This window comes from Anopheles aquasalis, chromosome 2 (assembly GCF_943734665.1).
Source record: "Anopheles aquasalis chromosome 2, idAnoAquaMG_Q_19, whole genome shotgun sequence".
Classification (NCBI taxonomy): Eukaryota; Metazoa; Arthropoda; class Insecta; order Diptera; family Culicidae; genus Anopheles; species Anopheles aquasalis.
Window position 1 is genome coordinate 81,466,280 of NC_064877.1, and position 17,287 is coordinate 81,483,566.

The 17,287-nt window shown below is 42.6% G+C and overlaps 3 protein-coding genes across 3 annotated transcripts; all 3 read right to left on the reverse strand.

The window, feature by feature from the left end:
• Positions 1 to 264: 264 nt before the first annotated feature.
• LOC126568983 (CD109 antigen-like) lies at positions 265 to 5,582 on the reverse strand. The gene is made up of 12 exons (XM_050225734.1): positions 5,402 to 5,582; positions 5,036 to 5,216; positions 4,601 to 4,963; positions 3,828 to 4,534; positions 3,506 to 3,767; positions 3,211 to 3,435; positions 3,067 to 3,109; positions 2,808 to 3,000; positions 2,440 to 2,744; positions 742 to 2,363; positions 514 to 667; positions 265 to 445 (listed from the first exon to the last, which is right to left on the reverse strand). Exons 1-12 carry the CDS (start codon positions 5,488 to 5,490, stop codon positions 408 to 410), a joined length of 4,182 nt encoding a protein of 1,393 aa, XP_050081691.1. The 5' UTR covers positions 5,491 to 5,582; the 3' UTR covers positions 265 to 407.
• A 1,160-nt stretch (positions 5,583 to 6,742) lies between these two features.
• LOC126568982 (CD109 antigen-like) lies at positions 6,743 to 12,071 on the reverse strand. Its single transcript, XM_050225732.1, has 12 exons — positions 11,888 to 12,071; positions 11,522 to 11,702; positions 11,087 to 11,449; positions 10,314 to 11,020; positions 9,992 to 10,253; positions 9,694 to 9,921; positions 9,550 to 9,592; positions 9,286 to 9,478; positions 8,918 to 9,222; positions 7,220 to 8,841; positions 6,992 to 7,145; positions 6,743 to 6,923 (listed from the first exon to the last, which is right to left on the reverse strand). Exons 1-12 carry the CDS (start codon positions 11,974 to 11,976, stop codon positions 6,886 to 6,888), a joined length of 4,185 nt encoding a protein of 1,394 aa, XP_050081689.1. The 5' UTR covers positions 11,977 to 12,071; the 3' UTR covers positions 6,743 to 6,885.
• A 617-nt stretch (positions 12,072 to 12,688) lies between these two features.
• On the reverse strand, positions 12,689 to 17,053 carry LOC126571065 (alpha-2-macroglobulin-like). The gene is made up of 10 exons (XM_050229300.1): positions 16,908 to 17,053; positions 16,659 to 16,836; positions 16,231 to 16,590; positions 15,432 to 16,165; positions 15,107 to 15,371; positions 14,834 to 15,049; positions 14,723 to 14,765; positions 14,549 to 14,660; positions 13,944 to 14,485; positions 12,689 to 13,880 (listed from the first exon to the last, which is right to left on the reverse strand). The coding sequence occupies exons 1-10, from the start codon at positions 17,000 to 17,002 to the stop codon at positions 12,802 to 12,804; spliced, it is 3,624 nt and encodes a 1,207-aa protein (XP_050085257.1). The 5' UTR covers positions 17,003 to 17,053; the 3' UTR covers positions 12,689 to 12,801.
• Between the last annotated feature and the right edge of the window lie 234 nt (positions 17,054 to 17,287).

The window sequence follows — 17,287 nt, forward strand, 5'->3', positions numbered from 1 at the left end:
ATAAATAAATACGAATACCATCCCGGAGCAATCCTGTTTTGCGATTGGTAACGGAAAACCCCATCCCCGGCGGCATTTCTAATGATGGCTTGCTCAATTTCTTATCATCTAGAATACGGGTTCAGGACAGACAGACCTTCCGGGGAATTTGATTGTTTGTTATTTTTAACGGTAGGGCTTTTTAAAAGGGGGTTTACCTATCAGCATGTTTTATGCTTCGGCTCATGTGATAAATAAAATCAGAACTCACTGACAACAATAACATCGAATAAACGAATAATAATTATTGAATACCATGCACCAACATAAAATTGTAAGAACTATCGAATCCTGTAAAAGTACTGCATATTATTCGCAGCATAAATTGTAGTTAAGAAATCCGGCAATACTCATATTGCAGTCAATGATTAGGCAGGAATCTCATAAAATGCACTGCAACGCCGAGCTGAAAAGAAACAAACAGAAATGATGCATGATAAATTACGCTCAATTGCGATTATGCGTGATACCTACTGTTGTCGTAGTAATCGTAGATAATAGCATTAGCAGGTTTGATACCCGTTACTTCATGTTTCCGATAAGCAATCACAGTGAGAGTAACACTTGTTTCTCCGATGTTGTCAAAGTAAAGCACAAGCGTCGTATCACCACGCTTCGTTTCGATTTTCTGTAACGAGGAGTTCACAAAAGATATGGCTTATATGAAGTATGTAACCATCATGCAAAGGTGCTTCGGCAAACCTTAACAGCAGAATGTTGCTTAAGCGCTGCGATCGAGTCACTCTCTACGATGAATCCACTCAACATATCGATCTCCATGACGGCCATATTGGAGATGGGTTGATCTTCTGAAGGAATAAAGCTCGTCGTTATGGAAATTTTAATGGCACTTTCCATTTCTCCTTTGCTGACCAACGGTTCCAATTTGAAACGCGGGCTACTCTCCTTATCGTTGATGTGGTACTTAGACGACAGCTGGAACAGTGCACACCCGGTTCCATTAGCCGTCATCTCAACAGATCGTATGGATTCCGGTAACTCCAGCTTCTGTAGTACGAGGGCGTTATCCTTATTAACGTTAAAGCTTCGCTGGACAGTCTGGCCGGTCTTCATCTCCATCGTTATGTTGAGATCGTCGGATGAAAATTTGGCTGCTATTTTAGCGAGAGCTTCCAACCCGACAACCGTGTCCTGCGTTGACTGGAATCCTCCTTTATCATTTCGCTGAGATAAAAGCCACTTCATCACAGGCAAACTCTCTAGCCCCGTCGATGAAACGAGTGAAGCTAACAGAGCGTAGGCACTCATTTCGACATCTACCGAACAGGGACGACAACAGTTCCAATTGTTGCGAACGGATTTCGAGTCCTTTTCTGTGACGTTCTTGCTCCACCACTTCATTTCGCCACTGACCGTGGCCCTGGATTCCAGCTTGCCCATCACTTCGTCCTTCATCTGATGACCAGCAATCTGTAAGGCGTATGCAACGAGGGCATGTGCATAGATATCGCATGGTTCGAGCACTTTTTGACTCAAGTAATTTAGAGCCTTGGTCACCGTCTCTGCATACTTTTGTGCATGTTCGCGTGTTTCGAGAAATGCTATCACCGTATAAGCCGTCAGTGCTAAGCCACCTGCTGCTCCTCCCTGCATATCCTTATGGCAAATGTTGCCTACCTCCGGGAACGATCCGTTCTCGCTTTGCACTTTACTGAGCCAGCCAAGCGCCTTGTCTACAATATTGGACTCTACGCTTATGTACTTGTTCGCTTGCTGGAACGATTTTGCAACGAAAGCGGTCAACCAGGTGCTTCCGCTCTTGTCCGATTCACCGAAAGCACTGAAGGACCCATCGGCATGTTTGTACGTGAGCTCTCGCTGATAACCAACTTCCATGCACCGTTTGGCTTTGGACACTATTCTATCATCAGCAGTCAGTCGCTTCGAAGCATTCAAATAGTCAAGCACCACGATGCATGGTACAAAGTTCAGCATGTTCTGCTCACCACACCCAAACGGCATGCGAATCAATGAATCCAAATTGGCGATCGATGATCCAAGCACATCGCCAATCACTGACACTGATACCTTCGTGGAGTTGGGCACGGCGTTGCTAGGAATATCAATTTCCAGCCTTTTAGTATGGTTGGCAGTGGAACGAAGGTCGATCAAAGTAGCCTGGTTAATGTACTGAGGAATTCCCTCGGGCTGGACCAGAAGCTCCCGTTCGATGCCATCTCCTGCCAGAGCACATGTTGCAGTTATCTTCAGTGTAATATGGCCGATCTTTTTGGGTTTGATCATAAAGGACAATGTTTTGCCTCCGTCTTTCGCTAGCAGCACTTTCATCCTTCGGTGATGATCTACAAAAGACATAATAATTACCGATTAATCATATCTCGAGATGCGTCGTGAGAGACTTGAGCACCCGCAACAAACCTTCGTAAACGCTTGACTCAGAATCGTCCGTAAATTCAAACTCCCCGTTTTTGTTGTAGAAAATCACGTCCGCCGTCTGATCTTCGTCCAGATAGTTGAAAACAATCACAGGAATTCGGACACTTTCGCCATGTTTTACCGAGTACGGCAAGTCCATCGATATGAAGAATGGTAGGAATACATTTATCTTGGCTGGAGACTTAATCAAACCAAGTCCAGTGTTTTGATTAAGCGAGAAACCCGAAATAATCCAAGAAGTCACCGTGTCGGGCACGATTTTCCTTATCACTTCACCATCCTTGTTACTAAGAAACATAAAAAGGATTAAAAAGCATAAGGTCGTTTGCATAATTTTTGGATTTCAGTACCACTTTTGAATGCTCTCCCAAATCCATGTTTCTGGAAAATTGCTGCGAATAGCTGGTTCCTTGGCTTCTGAGGCGCCCATTTTGATTCCTTCAGTGAATCTCATCGCTTTCTTCATAATCATAGGCGCGCCTAATTGGACTCCACGAAAAGCTTCTGCCGAAAACATAACCGCTGGGTGATCATCACGTTCGTCTGCGAATAAATAAACAATTTATTTAATCAACTCAGCTTAATGTGAATAAAACGGAAGGCTTATACCGCGTTCTACATGAGCGTTTGATATGAATATCGCGCCCGCATCCTGGAATAAACAAGAGAGCATATGAGTACTAATTCAATTTATTTCTAATTCTAATTTTATAAATAAAATAATAAAGATTAAATATTATAGAACCTGCATACCTGGAAATCAGGAAAATTGCAGTGATTATACGAATAATTCCGAGAACATTCATATGCCTCCAACTCCTTCGCCACACAATCCCGGCTGAGATCATTTCCACTTTTGAGCAAAAGAACGCTTTGATCTACCGCCAATAATCCAACAAATGATTCTTCATTTGCTATCACGCTTATGTCAATTGTCTCGCCTGGCTTAACGTCATGATTTGTAATATCTAAAACTAACTGTTGAAAAAGGAGAAGCGTTTTAGATTACTTACATGATCCTATTTACTGCCTTGTTCTAGATTCTCACATTGTTCTCGAAGATATTATGATACTCAATTGTAGTAATGTTACTAACGACGCTTCCATCTTTACACATGTAGAATGCGAGTAACTTTGCTCGAGGAACCATTGCATAAACAGACGGAATTGTTATAATAATACATGTTTGATCACTGGCTTCAACAACTCCACCATTGACCACGGCTCCTCGAGACAGGACAGCATAGGCGACGTACTTGAGAGGCTTTGTGCTACAAACATCAAACTTCAAGTCGTTTCCGAGCGATGGTCTAAAACAGAACACAAGAATATAAAAAAAGATGGAGAAACTCTCTTCTCGATCGACTTACTGCTGCTCCGATGTTGATATCCTGATAAATGCATCCATTTTTCCACGACGTTTTCTAATTCCTTCGACTTCGTATGATTTTCCGCGAAACAATACTTCTATGCGGAGATAATTAAATTTCATGCTATCCAGATTCAAATCCAATTTGGTCATGCCTTTGTTGTCCAGCATATAGTTGGTTAATTGAACTTTGGAATCATTTCGAATCAAAACCATGATGGAATCTGCCTCTACAGGGCTCCCATCAAGGTTGGTTACTTTTATCCATGCTTTGTATGGGAGTCCCGGAATATACTCTGCCTCTTCCACCAATTTCACGGTGTATCGATCGTCATGGATCTTTACAGTCGCGGAGCCACTCTGCGTACGTCCTGTTAATTGCTCGCGGACCTCAGCCTCGAAGGAAAACTCGCGATAATATGCTGAGCTCAGTTTGAGCTCATCCTGCAGATTAAACTCCACCACTGTTTTACCATTAATTGGTACCGTCTTTTGACAAAAAGTAGTAACTTTCTCGCCATAGTAGTAATTTTCTTTCGGTTTCACCGAGAGAGTTAGCTCCCCAACAACCGGCTTGCCGTACGTGTACTTTGACTCGATCGATACTTTGAGAGTTTCATCGTCAACCGTCGTATAGCTATCTCCTTTTACGTTTACTTCAAACGTTGGAAGAACGTACTTATCCACATCGAATGATTTGGATTGTTTCTAAAAATAAAACAATTTAAAATCGTACAATGTGTGTGAGTGATAAAAATGACTCAGATAACTTACCACTCCCAACACCTCTACATTTATCTTCCATTCCCCGAGCACTGGCTCCGTGGACAGTGGAAGCTCCGCTTCAAAAACTCCAGTGCTATTAAGGCTTACATCATTCCACTGCTTGACTCGATTACCTGCGCCATCACAAATGAACAGCCTCATACTGGATCCAGCCATCGCGGGCTTCATGTTACGATCCAAAACAAGCACCCGGAAACGCACCGTATCTCCTGGCTTATACACAGCTTTATCAGTTTGCAGCAGAACCGAGCAGAACTTATCGTCGTACTCCAGCGTAGCCTCTTTCCGGAAAACTATTCCGGATTTTCCTTCTGCAACCAGCTCATATTTATCGTCCGGGATAGATCCGAGCTGAAATAATCCGATTTTCGTTAGCGTTTGCTTATTATTGGGACAATATTTTATTGTAAAAGAGTGACTTACTTGAAAAACGATCGATTGATGATCATTTCTTTCCAGTGAAACATTCTTACTCTCAATAACGTTACCCTTCGATACTAACGATACACACATTTCCAGCTTATCGGTCAGCTCAAAACTCGTAACCGTTACACGATACTCGGAGTTGGGTCGAATAATTCTAGCACCAACAACAGCATAGTGCCTGTGAAACGAACGATAAATTACGCATCGATCATTATAGATACTCAAATATATAGCAACGCTACAGCATAGCCGAAAATATGCGTTCCATCTCCATTCTAATAGCTGTTAAGCGTCACTCGTATGACTCATCCGTTGGTATTTTTCATCTCAACGCACAGAAGTATCGGTCCGCCTGTTACTCACCCCTTATCATGATCTTCTTTCTCCTTCTTTGGCTTTGCCATACATGCTGCCCTATTTCTAAACGCTTCTGAAAGACCTTGGTTAAACATAATTGATAAACGTATGGTTATTTGTGCGTTTTATAAAAGGTTCAAAAAGTTATTGGACTTGGAGCACTTTGTTGTACGCACACACTGCACAGTAACTTGAAACGCACAGAAACTACGCCGGCAAGAATCGGCTAAATTTATAGATTCCGTTGCATGAACACAGTGAGAATTGTGTGACATTCTCGTTTTATCTCCCACGCTCGGCTGAATCCGCGAGAGTCGTTGCGAGAGAATTACAGTGACCAGCATAAGTAAAAGATCCACCTCTTTATTTATTTTAGTTGATTGAAGGTTGCATTTTAGCATATTTACTCTTGTATTAATGTTCAACAAATCTGCCGTGCTATGGCTGGCTACAAAATGGAAAGGAAAAGGTTTTTATTTATCGCTAGAACAACTTTGAATTTACTGTCGACCTCGAATTAAAAAAAACTGTGAGTGGTCTTTTACTATTCCTGATCACTGTACGCGTTTTATCTCTCACGTTTCGATGAATGAATGCGAGAGATTTAAAAGACCGGCGAACGAGGTAAACAAACATTGACCTTGAAACACTTCATACGCAGTCACATGAACTAAGCGTCCCAAATGAAGCAATAGCATACGATCGAAACCATTACTTTAGCAGGTTTTGAAATATTGCATTGCAGAATGTTCCTTATAATATCGGGTTGTTGCATGTTTACCATGCCGTATGTATGTTTTTTAAACTCAGAACAAGGATACAGATACTATGTATATAGTACAAATGTTACAAGAAATTTCAAACAAGATTTTTCAAACAATGATTTTTTACTGATGTATGTATGTTGCGAACGCGACCAATGATTTAAAAAAATTATCCCTTTACAAATTTGCATTCAAAAGTAAGGCAAAATGATGCTCAAGCAACTTGAATGAAGCAACTTATCTTAAATAAACAGGAGCATAAATATCACGGACATAAACAGCCACCACGACGGTAGATGTAGCTCTATGATTGGAGAACAAGGTCATAAGATCCACTCAGGTAACGGCGACCGCAGCGAAGGTCCTGCGAGGTTCGCGATAAGGACGATTGAACAAGTAAGCACAACGCTAATAAATGCATGGTTGCTCGAGTCAGAAGCAGCAACACGGAAACCCAAACATAGTCCACCCGTTTTTGACAAAAAGGAACACCACGTGCTCATCCTCCCCATTATCTAGGACTTATCTATCAGCTTACTTTCTGCTTTAGCTCATGTGATATGTGAAATCAAGAAACATTGAATCGAAGAGACGAATAATTAATATTGCACATCATGTAATCACATAAAACTCTTCGAACTATCGAAATCGATAAACGTACTGCATTATATTCGCAGCATAAATTGTAGTTAAGAAATCCGGCAAGACTCATATTGCTGTCAATGATTAGGCAGGAATCTCATAAAATGCACTGCAACGGCGAGCTGAAAAGAAACAAACAGAAATGATGCATGATAAATTACGCTCAATTACGATTATGCTTGATACCTACTGTTGTCATAGTAATCGTAGATGATAGTATTAGCAGGTTTGATATCCGTTACTTCATGTTTCCGATAAGCAATCACAGTGAGTGTCACACTTGTTTCTCCAATGTTGTCAAAGTAAAGCACAAGCGTCGTATCACCACGCTTCGTTTCGATTTTCTGTAACGAGGAGTTCACAAAAGATATGGCTTATATGAAGTATGTAACCATCATGCAAAGGTGCTTCGGCAAACCTTAACAGCAGAATGTTGCTTAAGCGCTGCGATCGAGTCACTCTCTACGATGAATCCACTCAACATATCGATCTCCATGACGGCCATATTGGAGATGGGTTGATCTTCTGAAGGAATAAAGCTCGTCGTTATGGAAATTTTAATGGCACTTTCCATTTCTCCTTTGCTGACCAACGGTTCCAATTTGAAACGCGGGCTACTCTCCTTATCGTTGATGTGGTACTTAGACGACAGCTGGAACAGTGCACACCCGGTTCCATTAGCCGTCATCTCAACAGATCGTATGGATTCCGGTAACTCCAGCTTCTGTAGTACGAGGGCGTTATCCTTATTAACGTTAAAGCTTCGCTGGACAGTCTGGCCGGTCTTCATCTCCATCGTTATGTTGAGATCGTCGGATGAAAATTTGGCTGCTATTTTAGCGAGAGCTTCCAACCCGACAACCGTGTCCTGCGTTGACTGGAATCCTCCTTTATCATTTCGCTGAGATAAAAGCCACTTCATCACAGGCAAACTCTCTAGCCCCGTCGATGAAACGAGTGAAGCTAACAGAGCGTAGGCACTCATTTCGACATCTACCGAACAGGGACGACAACAGTTCCAATTGTTGCGAACGGATTTCGAGTCCTTTTCTGTGACGTTCTTGCTCCACCACTTCATTTCGCCACTGACCGTGGCCCTGTATTCCAGCTTGCCCATCACTTCGTCCTTCATCTGATGACCAGCAATCTGTAAGGCGTATGCAACGAGGGCATGTGCATAGATATCGCATGGTTCGAGCACTTTTTGACTCAAGTAATTTAGAGCCTTGGTCACCGTCTCTGCATACTTTTGTGCATGTTCGCGTGTTTCGAGAAATGCTATCACCGTATAAGCCGTCAGTGCTAAGCCACCTGCTGCTCCTCCCTGCATATCCTTATGGCAAATGTTGCCTACCTCCGGGAACGATCCGTTCTCGCTTTGCACTTTACTGAGCCAGCCAAGCGCCTTGTCTACAATATTGGACTCTACGCTTATGTACTTGTTCGCTTGCTGGAACGATTTTGCAACGAAAGCGGTCAACCAGGTGCTTCCGCTCTTGTCCGATTCACCGAAAGCACTGAAGGACCCATCGGCATGTTTGTACGTGAGCTCTCGCTGATAACCAACTTCCATGCACCGTTTGGCTTTGGACACTATTCTATCATCAGCAGTCAGTCGCTTCGAAGCATTCAAATAGTCAAGCACCACGATGCATGGTACAAAGTTCAGCATGTTCTGCTCACCACACCCAAACGGCATGCGAATCAATGAATCCAAATTGGCGATCGATGATCCAAGCACATCGCCAATCACTGACACTGATACCTTCGTGGAGTTGGGCACGGCGTTGCTAGGAATATCAATTTCCAGCCTTTTAGTATGGTTGGCAGTGGAACGAAGGTCGATCAAAGTAGCCTGGTTAATGTACTGAGGAATTCCCTCGGGCTGGACCAGAAGCTCCCGTTCGATGCCATCTCCTGCCAGAGCACATGTTGCAGTTATCTTCAGTGTAATATGGCCGATCTTTTTGGGTTTGATCATAAAGGACAATGTTTTGCCTCCGTCTTTCGCTAGCAGCACTTTCATCCTTCGGTGATGATCTACAAAAGACATAATAATTACCGATTAATCATATCTCGAGATGCGTCGTGAGAGACTTGAGCACCCGCAACAAACCTTCGTAAACGCTTGACTCAGAATCGTCCGTAAATTCAAACTCCCCGTTTTTGTTGTAGAAAATCACGTCCGCCGTCTGATCTTCGTCCAGATAGTTGAAAACAATCACAGGAATTCGGACACTTTCGCCATGTTTTACCGAGTACGGCAAGTCCATCGATATGAAGAATGGTAGAAATACATTTATCTTGGCTGGAGACTCCATCAAACCAAGTCCAGTGTTTTGATTAAGCGAGAAACCCGAAATAATCCAAGAAGTCACCGTGTCGGGCACGATTTTCCTTATCACTTCACCATCCTTGTTACTAAGAAACATAAAAAGGATTAAAAAGCATAAAGTCGTTTGCATAATTTATGGGTTTCAGTACCACTTTTGAATGCTCTCCCAAATCCATGTTTCTGGAAAATTGCGGCGAATAGCTGGTTCGCTGGTATCTTCATCGTCCATTTCGATTTCGTCTTGACATTCGATCTTCATCATGTTTCTCTCCATCATTGGGGCCGCAAAGACAGCTGCTTCAACAGAAGCAGACGCGCAGATCACTGTTTCTTCAAGATCTTCTGCAAATAAAAAATGCAATTTGAAATAATTCCATAAAACATTCAACATAAATTAATCCCATGGCTCATACCTAGGTCCTCGCGAGCGTTAGATATGAATATCGCTCCTGCATCCTGGAATAATCGAGAGAAGACTTGAATACTGATTCAATTTATTTCTAATTCTAATTTTATGAATAAAATAATGAATATTTGAAATCCTAGAACCTGCATACCTGGAAATCAGGGAGTTCATTGTGATAATATAATGAATAATTTCGAGAAGATTCATATGCTTCCAACTCCTTCGCCACACAATCCCGGGTGAGGTCGTTTCCACTTTTGAGCAAAAGAACGCTTTGATCTACCGCCAATAATCCAACAAATGATTCTTCATTTGCTTTCACGCTTATATCAATTGTCTCGCCTGGCTTAACGTCATGATTTGTAATATCTAAAACTAACTGTGGAAACGGGAGAAGCGTTTTAGATTACTTACATGATCCTATTTACTGCCTTGTTCTAGATTCTCACATTGTTCTCGAAGATATTATGATACTCAATTGTAGTAATGTTACTAACGACGCTTCCATCTTTACACATGTAGAATGCGAGTAACTTTGCTCGAGGAACCATTGCATAAACAGACGGAATTGTTATAATAATACATGTTTGATCACTGGCTTCAACAACTCCACCATTGACCACGGCTCCTCGAGACAGGACAGCATAGGCGACGTACTTGAGAGGTTTTGTGCTACAAACATCAAACTTCAAGTCGTTTCCGAGCGATGGTCTAAAACAGAACACAAGAATATAAAAAAAGATGGAGAAACTCTCTTCTCGATCGACTTACTGCTGCTCCGATGTTGATATCCTGATAAATGCATCCATTTTTCCACGACGTTTTCTAATTCCTTCGACTTCGTATGATTTTCCGCGAAACAATACTTCTATGCGGAGATAATTAAATTTCATGCTATCCAGATTCAAATCCAATTTGGTCATGCCTTTGTTGTCCAGCATATAGTTGGTTAATTGAACTTTGGAATCATTTCGAATCAAAACCATGATGGAATCTGCCTCTACAGGGCTCCCATCAAGGTTGGTTACTTTTATCCATGCTTTGTATGGGAGTCCCGGAATATACTCTGCCTCTTCCACCAATTTCACGGTGTATCGATCGTCATGGATCTTTACAGTCGCGGAGCCACTCTGCGTACGTCCTGTTAATTGCTCGCGGACCTCAGCCTCGAAGGAAAACTCGCGATAATATGCTGAGCTCAGTTTGAGCTCATCCTGCAGATTAAACTCCACCACTGTTTTACCATTAATTGGTACCGTCTTTTGACAAAAAGTAGTAACTTTCTCGCCATAGTAGTAATTTTCTTTCGGTTTCACCGAGAGAGTTAGCTCCCCAACAACCGGCTTGCCGTACGTGTACTTTGACTCGATCGATACTTTGAGAGTTTCATCGTCAACCGTCGTATAGCTATCTCCTTTTACGTTTACTTCAAACGTTGGAAGAACGTACTTATCCACATCGAATGATTTGGATTGTTTCTAAAAATAAAACAATTTAAAATCGTACAATGTGTGTGAGTGATAAAAATGACTCAGATAACTTACCACTCCCAACACCTCTACATTTATCTTCCATTCCCCGAGCACTGGCTCCGTGGACAGTGGAAGCTCCGCTTCAAAAACTCCAGTGCTATTAAGGCTTACATCATTCCACTGCTTGACTCGATTACCTGCGCCATCACAAATGAACAGCCTCATACTGGATCCAGCCATCGCGGGCTTCATGTTACGATCCAAAACAAGCACCCGGAAACGCACCGTATCTCCTGGCTTATACACAGCTTTATCAGTTTGCAGCAGAACCGAGCAGAACTTATCGTCGTACTCCAGCGTAGCCTCTTTCCGGAAAACTATTCCGGATTTTCCTTCTGCAACCAGCTCATATTTATCGTCCGGGATAGATCCGAGCTGAAATAATCCGATTTTCGTTAGCGTTTGCTTATTATTGGGACAATATTTTATTGTAAAAGAGTGACTTACTTGAAAAACGATCGATTGATGATCATTTCTTTCCAGTGAAACATTCTTACTCTCAATAACGTTACCCTTCGATACTAACGATACACACATTTCCAGCTTATCGGTCAGCTCAAAACTCGTAACCGTTACACGATACTCGGAGTTGGGTCGAATAATTCTAGCACCAACAACAGCATAGTGCCTGTGAAACGAACGATAAATTACGCATCGATCATTATAGATACTCAAATATATAGCAACGCTACAGCATAGCCGAAAATATGCGTTCCATCTCCATTCTAATAGCTGTTAAGCGTCACTCGTATGACTCATCCGTTGGTATTTTTCATCTCAACGCACAGAAGTATCGGTCCGCCTGTTACTCACCCCTTATCATGATCTTCTTTCTCCTTCTTTGGCTTTGCCATACATGCTGCCCTATTTCCAAACGCTTCTGAAAGACCTTGGTTAAACATAATTGATAAACGTATGGTTATTTGTGCGTTTTATAAAAGGTTCAAAAAGTTATTGGACTTGGAGCACTTTGTTGTACGCACACACTGCACAGTAACTTGAAACGCACAGAAACTACGCCGGCAAGAATCGGCTAAATTTATAGATTCCGTTGCATGAACACAGTGAGAATTGTGTGACATTCTTGTTTTATCTCCCACGCTCGGCTGAATCCGCGAGAGTCGTTGCGAGAGGATTACAGTGACCAGCATAAGTAGAAGATCCACCTCTTTATTTAGTTTAGTTGATTGACTCTTGTATTAATGTTCAACAAATCTACCATGCTATGGTTGGCTACAAAATGGAAAGGAAAAGGTTTTTATTTATCGCTAGAACAACTTTGAATTTACTGTCGATCTCGAATTAAAAAAAACTGTGAGTGGTCTTTTACTATTCCTGATCACTGTACGCGTTCCTCTGCTCCGTGAATCCGTGAGAGTTGTAGCGAGAGTTTGAAGAGACCGGCGAGCGTGGAATATTGTAAACATTTACATTGACCTTGAAATTAGCATGAACGCAGGAACTAAAGCGAGGCAAATGGAACTCTGAATGAATGAATCTAAAATATGTTAGTAACAATTATTTCAGCTGAACTATTTAAAATATTGATTTGCCAGGTGCACGCATAAGCTACAAGCTGTAGCATTCTTACCATGTTTTTCCATCCGACGAGCATATCAAGGAAGAGTTTTATTGAGACTCAGAATAATGATACAGTCACAGTGTAGGTAAGAAGATTGATCCTTTGATTGATCTTTTCCTTTTATGATTTATCTCTTTTCCACATCTTACGGCACGTTATACTTATAGCTTAGTTTCACCCATGCTGAGCCTAATCCTTTTGCGGAAACTCTCACCCTAGGAGTTGCTCTCGTTAATTGAAGTGTTTGCAAAAGTTCTCGATTGGTGTCATCCACGACAAGGTTCAGCATTGATGTAGGAAGCACTAGTGATAGTTTGGTTTCTGGAACCGTATTACGCTTAGCCACCTCTCCGAGAGCCTGCAAACCGATCAAATTTTCCGCAGTGACAATAAAGCGATTGCCAGTGAAGCAGCGTTTATAGAGCCATTGAGCCACACGTTGGATTTCCTCTGATGCCATAGTCCCTTCATTGATATTTGCCAGCAATGCGTACGCAGTGGTTTCTGTATCGCGCTTCGATGGTTCCTTGTTGGGAGGATGCCGTTCTAACCAACAACGGAAAGCACCATCAACATCGATGGCTTGTTTGTTCAACTGTTCGATTGCAGTCATTCGTGCAGGATGGTTCATTAGCTTAAGGAGGTACGCAATCCTTGCCATGCTGTACACATCATCCCTCGTAGCCTTCAATACCATCGCCAGTGTACGATTTCGCAAATTACCATATTTACTACTGTACTTGTTATTGATGAATGCTGTGAGAACAGTGATAGCGAGCGATAGCTCGGTTTCTCCAATTATCTGAGCACGATCCAACGCCGAAGCGCACGTCTCTTTAAAACTTCCATTGGTAAGCATTTGCTCCTGTAGCCAATTTAGTGATGCTTCAATGTTTCGATCATTGATGTGAACAAACTCGGCCGCTCTAATGAATGTGTGCACCGTGTTTGCTGTCAGCCAAACGCTTCCACAGCGGTCAGGAACATCATAACCAAGGTAGCTAAACGCTCCACCTTTTAGGCGAAATTTCAACTGGTTCTGGAATGCGACCTCCACCAGTGGATTGAATTTGGTTAAACTATCAGCCTTCAGCAGTCCACTATTGCGCAGATATTCATAAATGGTGAGTGTAGTCTGGAAAAATAGAACATTTGCGCTTCCGTGGATGTACGATGAATCAGCCATCGGTTGCAGATCGTATTCATGGAGGTTGGGAAAGGATCCTGTAAAAAATTAGACTTTCAGTGACACAGAGTACTTTCAAACCCAGTTGTATCGCCACCTACCAATTACAGACAAGGTTAGCTTGCCAGAATCGGGGATGATGTTTTGCTTTGGTAGTTCAACCATTAAATTGAGCTCTGTTTGTGACGGCTTATCGAAGTGTATTAAACGAACATCCTCCACGTACCGAACATTACCCTTATGGCGCACTGAGATCATTTGTTGGACCGTGTCAAGGATGGTTCCATTCGAAATGCGCAAAGTCACGACAATTTTCACGTCACCTACTTGCTCAAACAAAAGCTTCAACGGTATGCTTTCTGTTTCTCCAGCACCAAGAACTAGTTTAGTGTTTGCCAAGTTCGGTTGAATTTCCACGAGCACCGTTACCGAGGAACCATAATTGTGAATTAAACAATAACCAACCGCTTCCTCTGAGCGGTTCAGTGAAGGTGGTATATGTAGCTGAGCAAAAACATCCTTTGAGTACTTCAAACGAGCTGGTTTCGTTATCTGCAGTCCGTATGTAGAGTCCAAAGCAAATGCCATTAAATAGAAGGTGCCAATGTTTGGTAGCGCTCGCTCGATGGTCTGGATGCGTTGGCTGGAAGCAAAGTATGAGCGGTTAGTGTATACTGGATTTTTTTTGTCGTTTTCCTCTACTTACTCGAGCGTTCTAACGGATTCCCAAATCCAGGTTTCGGGATAGTGTTCCCTGGGTGCTTCCTCTTCCTCGAAAATGTTACCAACTCTTCCTTGCGCATTGAATACAGGACCAACTGTGCAGACAGATGTGCACATTACTTCAACATAAGATCGGTTGTTGTGCTTCGATACTTACCATCCGGTTCATATCCATCCGTTAACAGCAACGCTCCAACTCTCTGAAATACGTTTTACATTAACATTACATCACATCACAATTACATTTGTTCCTTACTAGTGCACTTACTTTGAAACTATCGTGTAAAAATGCATCAGCGTGCAGCTTGTTGAATGGCTGCAGCGCCCTGTGCAATTTGCTCCACGAAAGATCATTCTCGCCGGATGACATAGTTCTAGCACGTTCCTCCACTCCGAACAGACCAACATAGGCACCGTTACCTGCCCCAATGCTGATACTGTATTTCTGTGAAATTTCCTCGACACGAGCCGCTGAAATGGTCAACTAATAGAAAGAGTGAAGGTAGGCAAACGTCTTAATTCGAAGCCCCATTCAACCTACCGTATGATGAGGCTGAAGCCGAAACCGAACGATGACTGTTGTGCTTACAATTGCTCCATCATTTTTTACCGTAAATACTAACACCTTCATCTGCTGTGCAACCAAAGACGGTGCTAAGAATGAAAACTTGTGGTATTTTTGAACATCAGCGGATTGTACCACACCGCTATCGCACACCATTGCACTACAGAAGCAAACGAAGAAAATGCGATTGGTACGGAAGTTATTGCGCACATTGATAGTGACCTGATGCTTCGATCTGTAACTGCAAACATAATGAAACTATGAAATCAGGTGTCTCGCTTCAAAATCTCTTCAAACTTACTAAGCTTGACTCGTGTGTGCTACTAAATAATCAATCTCGTTGCTTTCGTACATAGGATAAGCTGCCAGCAGAGAGTATGTTCGGTTCCTGTAAGTGCCAAACACATCGACCGCGACCGTATCTAGCGTAGTGTTGAAAGACAGTTTAAAGACTCCTCGCGTGTCAGTCTTCACGCGTACAATTTGCGGTACCGCTTCCTCCATGCTCAACTGTTCTTTTTGAAGTGTATAGTTTAGTATAACAAACTGGTTGGACTGTGGCCTTCCGCTAATCGAGACTAGTCTTGCTTTCAAATGCACAGGAGTGTCCGGATGGAAGCTATTGGTTTCATCGAGCACTTCCATATCGTAGAGAGAGCGATGCACGGTGAACGTGCGAGTCTCTTCCTGAGTAACGTTCGTTGTTGACTCACGAACGACAACATCGAACCAGACAGTGCGGTCTTCAAGACAATCCGGTGATATCAATGGCATGGAAAACCTCACTAGAGCAGATCCATTAAGCATGAGCTCTTTTCGTGCTACTTCCTTCTGCTGGTGTATAAAGTTTTCTAGCTGAGTCCGCATCACAACTGTTGCGTGGCCTTGAACTGCACCACCTTGGGCATAGTTGACACTTAGCTTAAGCATTATCTGTTTATCCTCACAGTACATGTAAGGGTTAGGGGCACTGTTCAGGTCTATATTTAATAGTGGCACACTGTACTCTTCCACTTGGACCGTTTCTCGGTAAGTCTGTAAAGAATAAATCTCGTGATTGATAACTGTGTACCCTCACCGCCACTTTTCTGCCTACATACCTGTTCATTAATGTTTGCGTTGATAGTCCACCTCCCGAATGAAGGTTCCGATGCCAACTTGAATCTACCTTCGAAAACACCATTTTGCAGTTGCGCTGAGGACCACTGTTTTAATCGAGATCCCGATGGATCCGTTAGAAAAATGGTAATGGCAGCCTCCTGTACCGGCATCAGGTCAAGTGTCAAAAACACGACCCGAAACAGAATCTTATCACTTGGTTTGTACACTGGTTTGTCGGTCTGAAACAGTACAACATAGCTTCGCACGGAACAAGCGACCGTGCTTGCGTTCAATAGCACACCTTTGGATGCATCCCAAACCTGGAGCATATAGGAAGCCTCTGGATCCAGCTGATTTATCTATTCAATGTACCAAGAAAGCGTGCTTATGATCCTCATCTTCACACTCAACAAGTTTGAACACTCACATTCAAATCAATTTGCTTGAATCCATTGGCAGCGATGTCCACCGTCGAGGAACGTGCAATCGATTGATTGTTAGCCACAATTTCAAACCGAAAGTGTTGAGTTTTCGGTGCAACGTTTGCTACGGCAAGACCGTACGTCGTGTGCGCTCGCAGCGTGTCCGATGATACCACGACATAGCTGTAAAGCAAATCATTCACTCTTTAAGTAATACTTAGCTCCTCGCAAAGCTATCTCCAGTTCATGCTAACCTCTGACCGTGACTAACGGGCGGGAAACCCCACGCGACAGATAACAATAACAGCACTAGGTGGCACCGCATTTTACCGTGCCGCAAATGATCCATCCACTCGCGTTGAAGTCCGTAAAGAAACTGGCTTGCAGATTGGGGATTGCCAACGGCTATCATCTGCTCCCCGAGTTCTAGACGATTACGACGTGAAACTCGCTGATGATGATGCTGCTGATGATGCAAATGATGATGACGATGACGATGATAGTTATGACTCTGCATCAGTACCGATGAAGCGGAGCATTGGGTGTGCGAAAACGTTCCAATGTCACTAGCATTTTATTTCGTTATTTCGTTATTGATTTTTGCTTTCAAATTTGTCTTTTTCTATTCCATCTT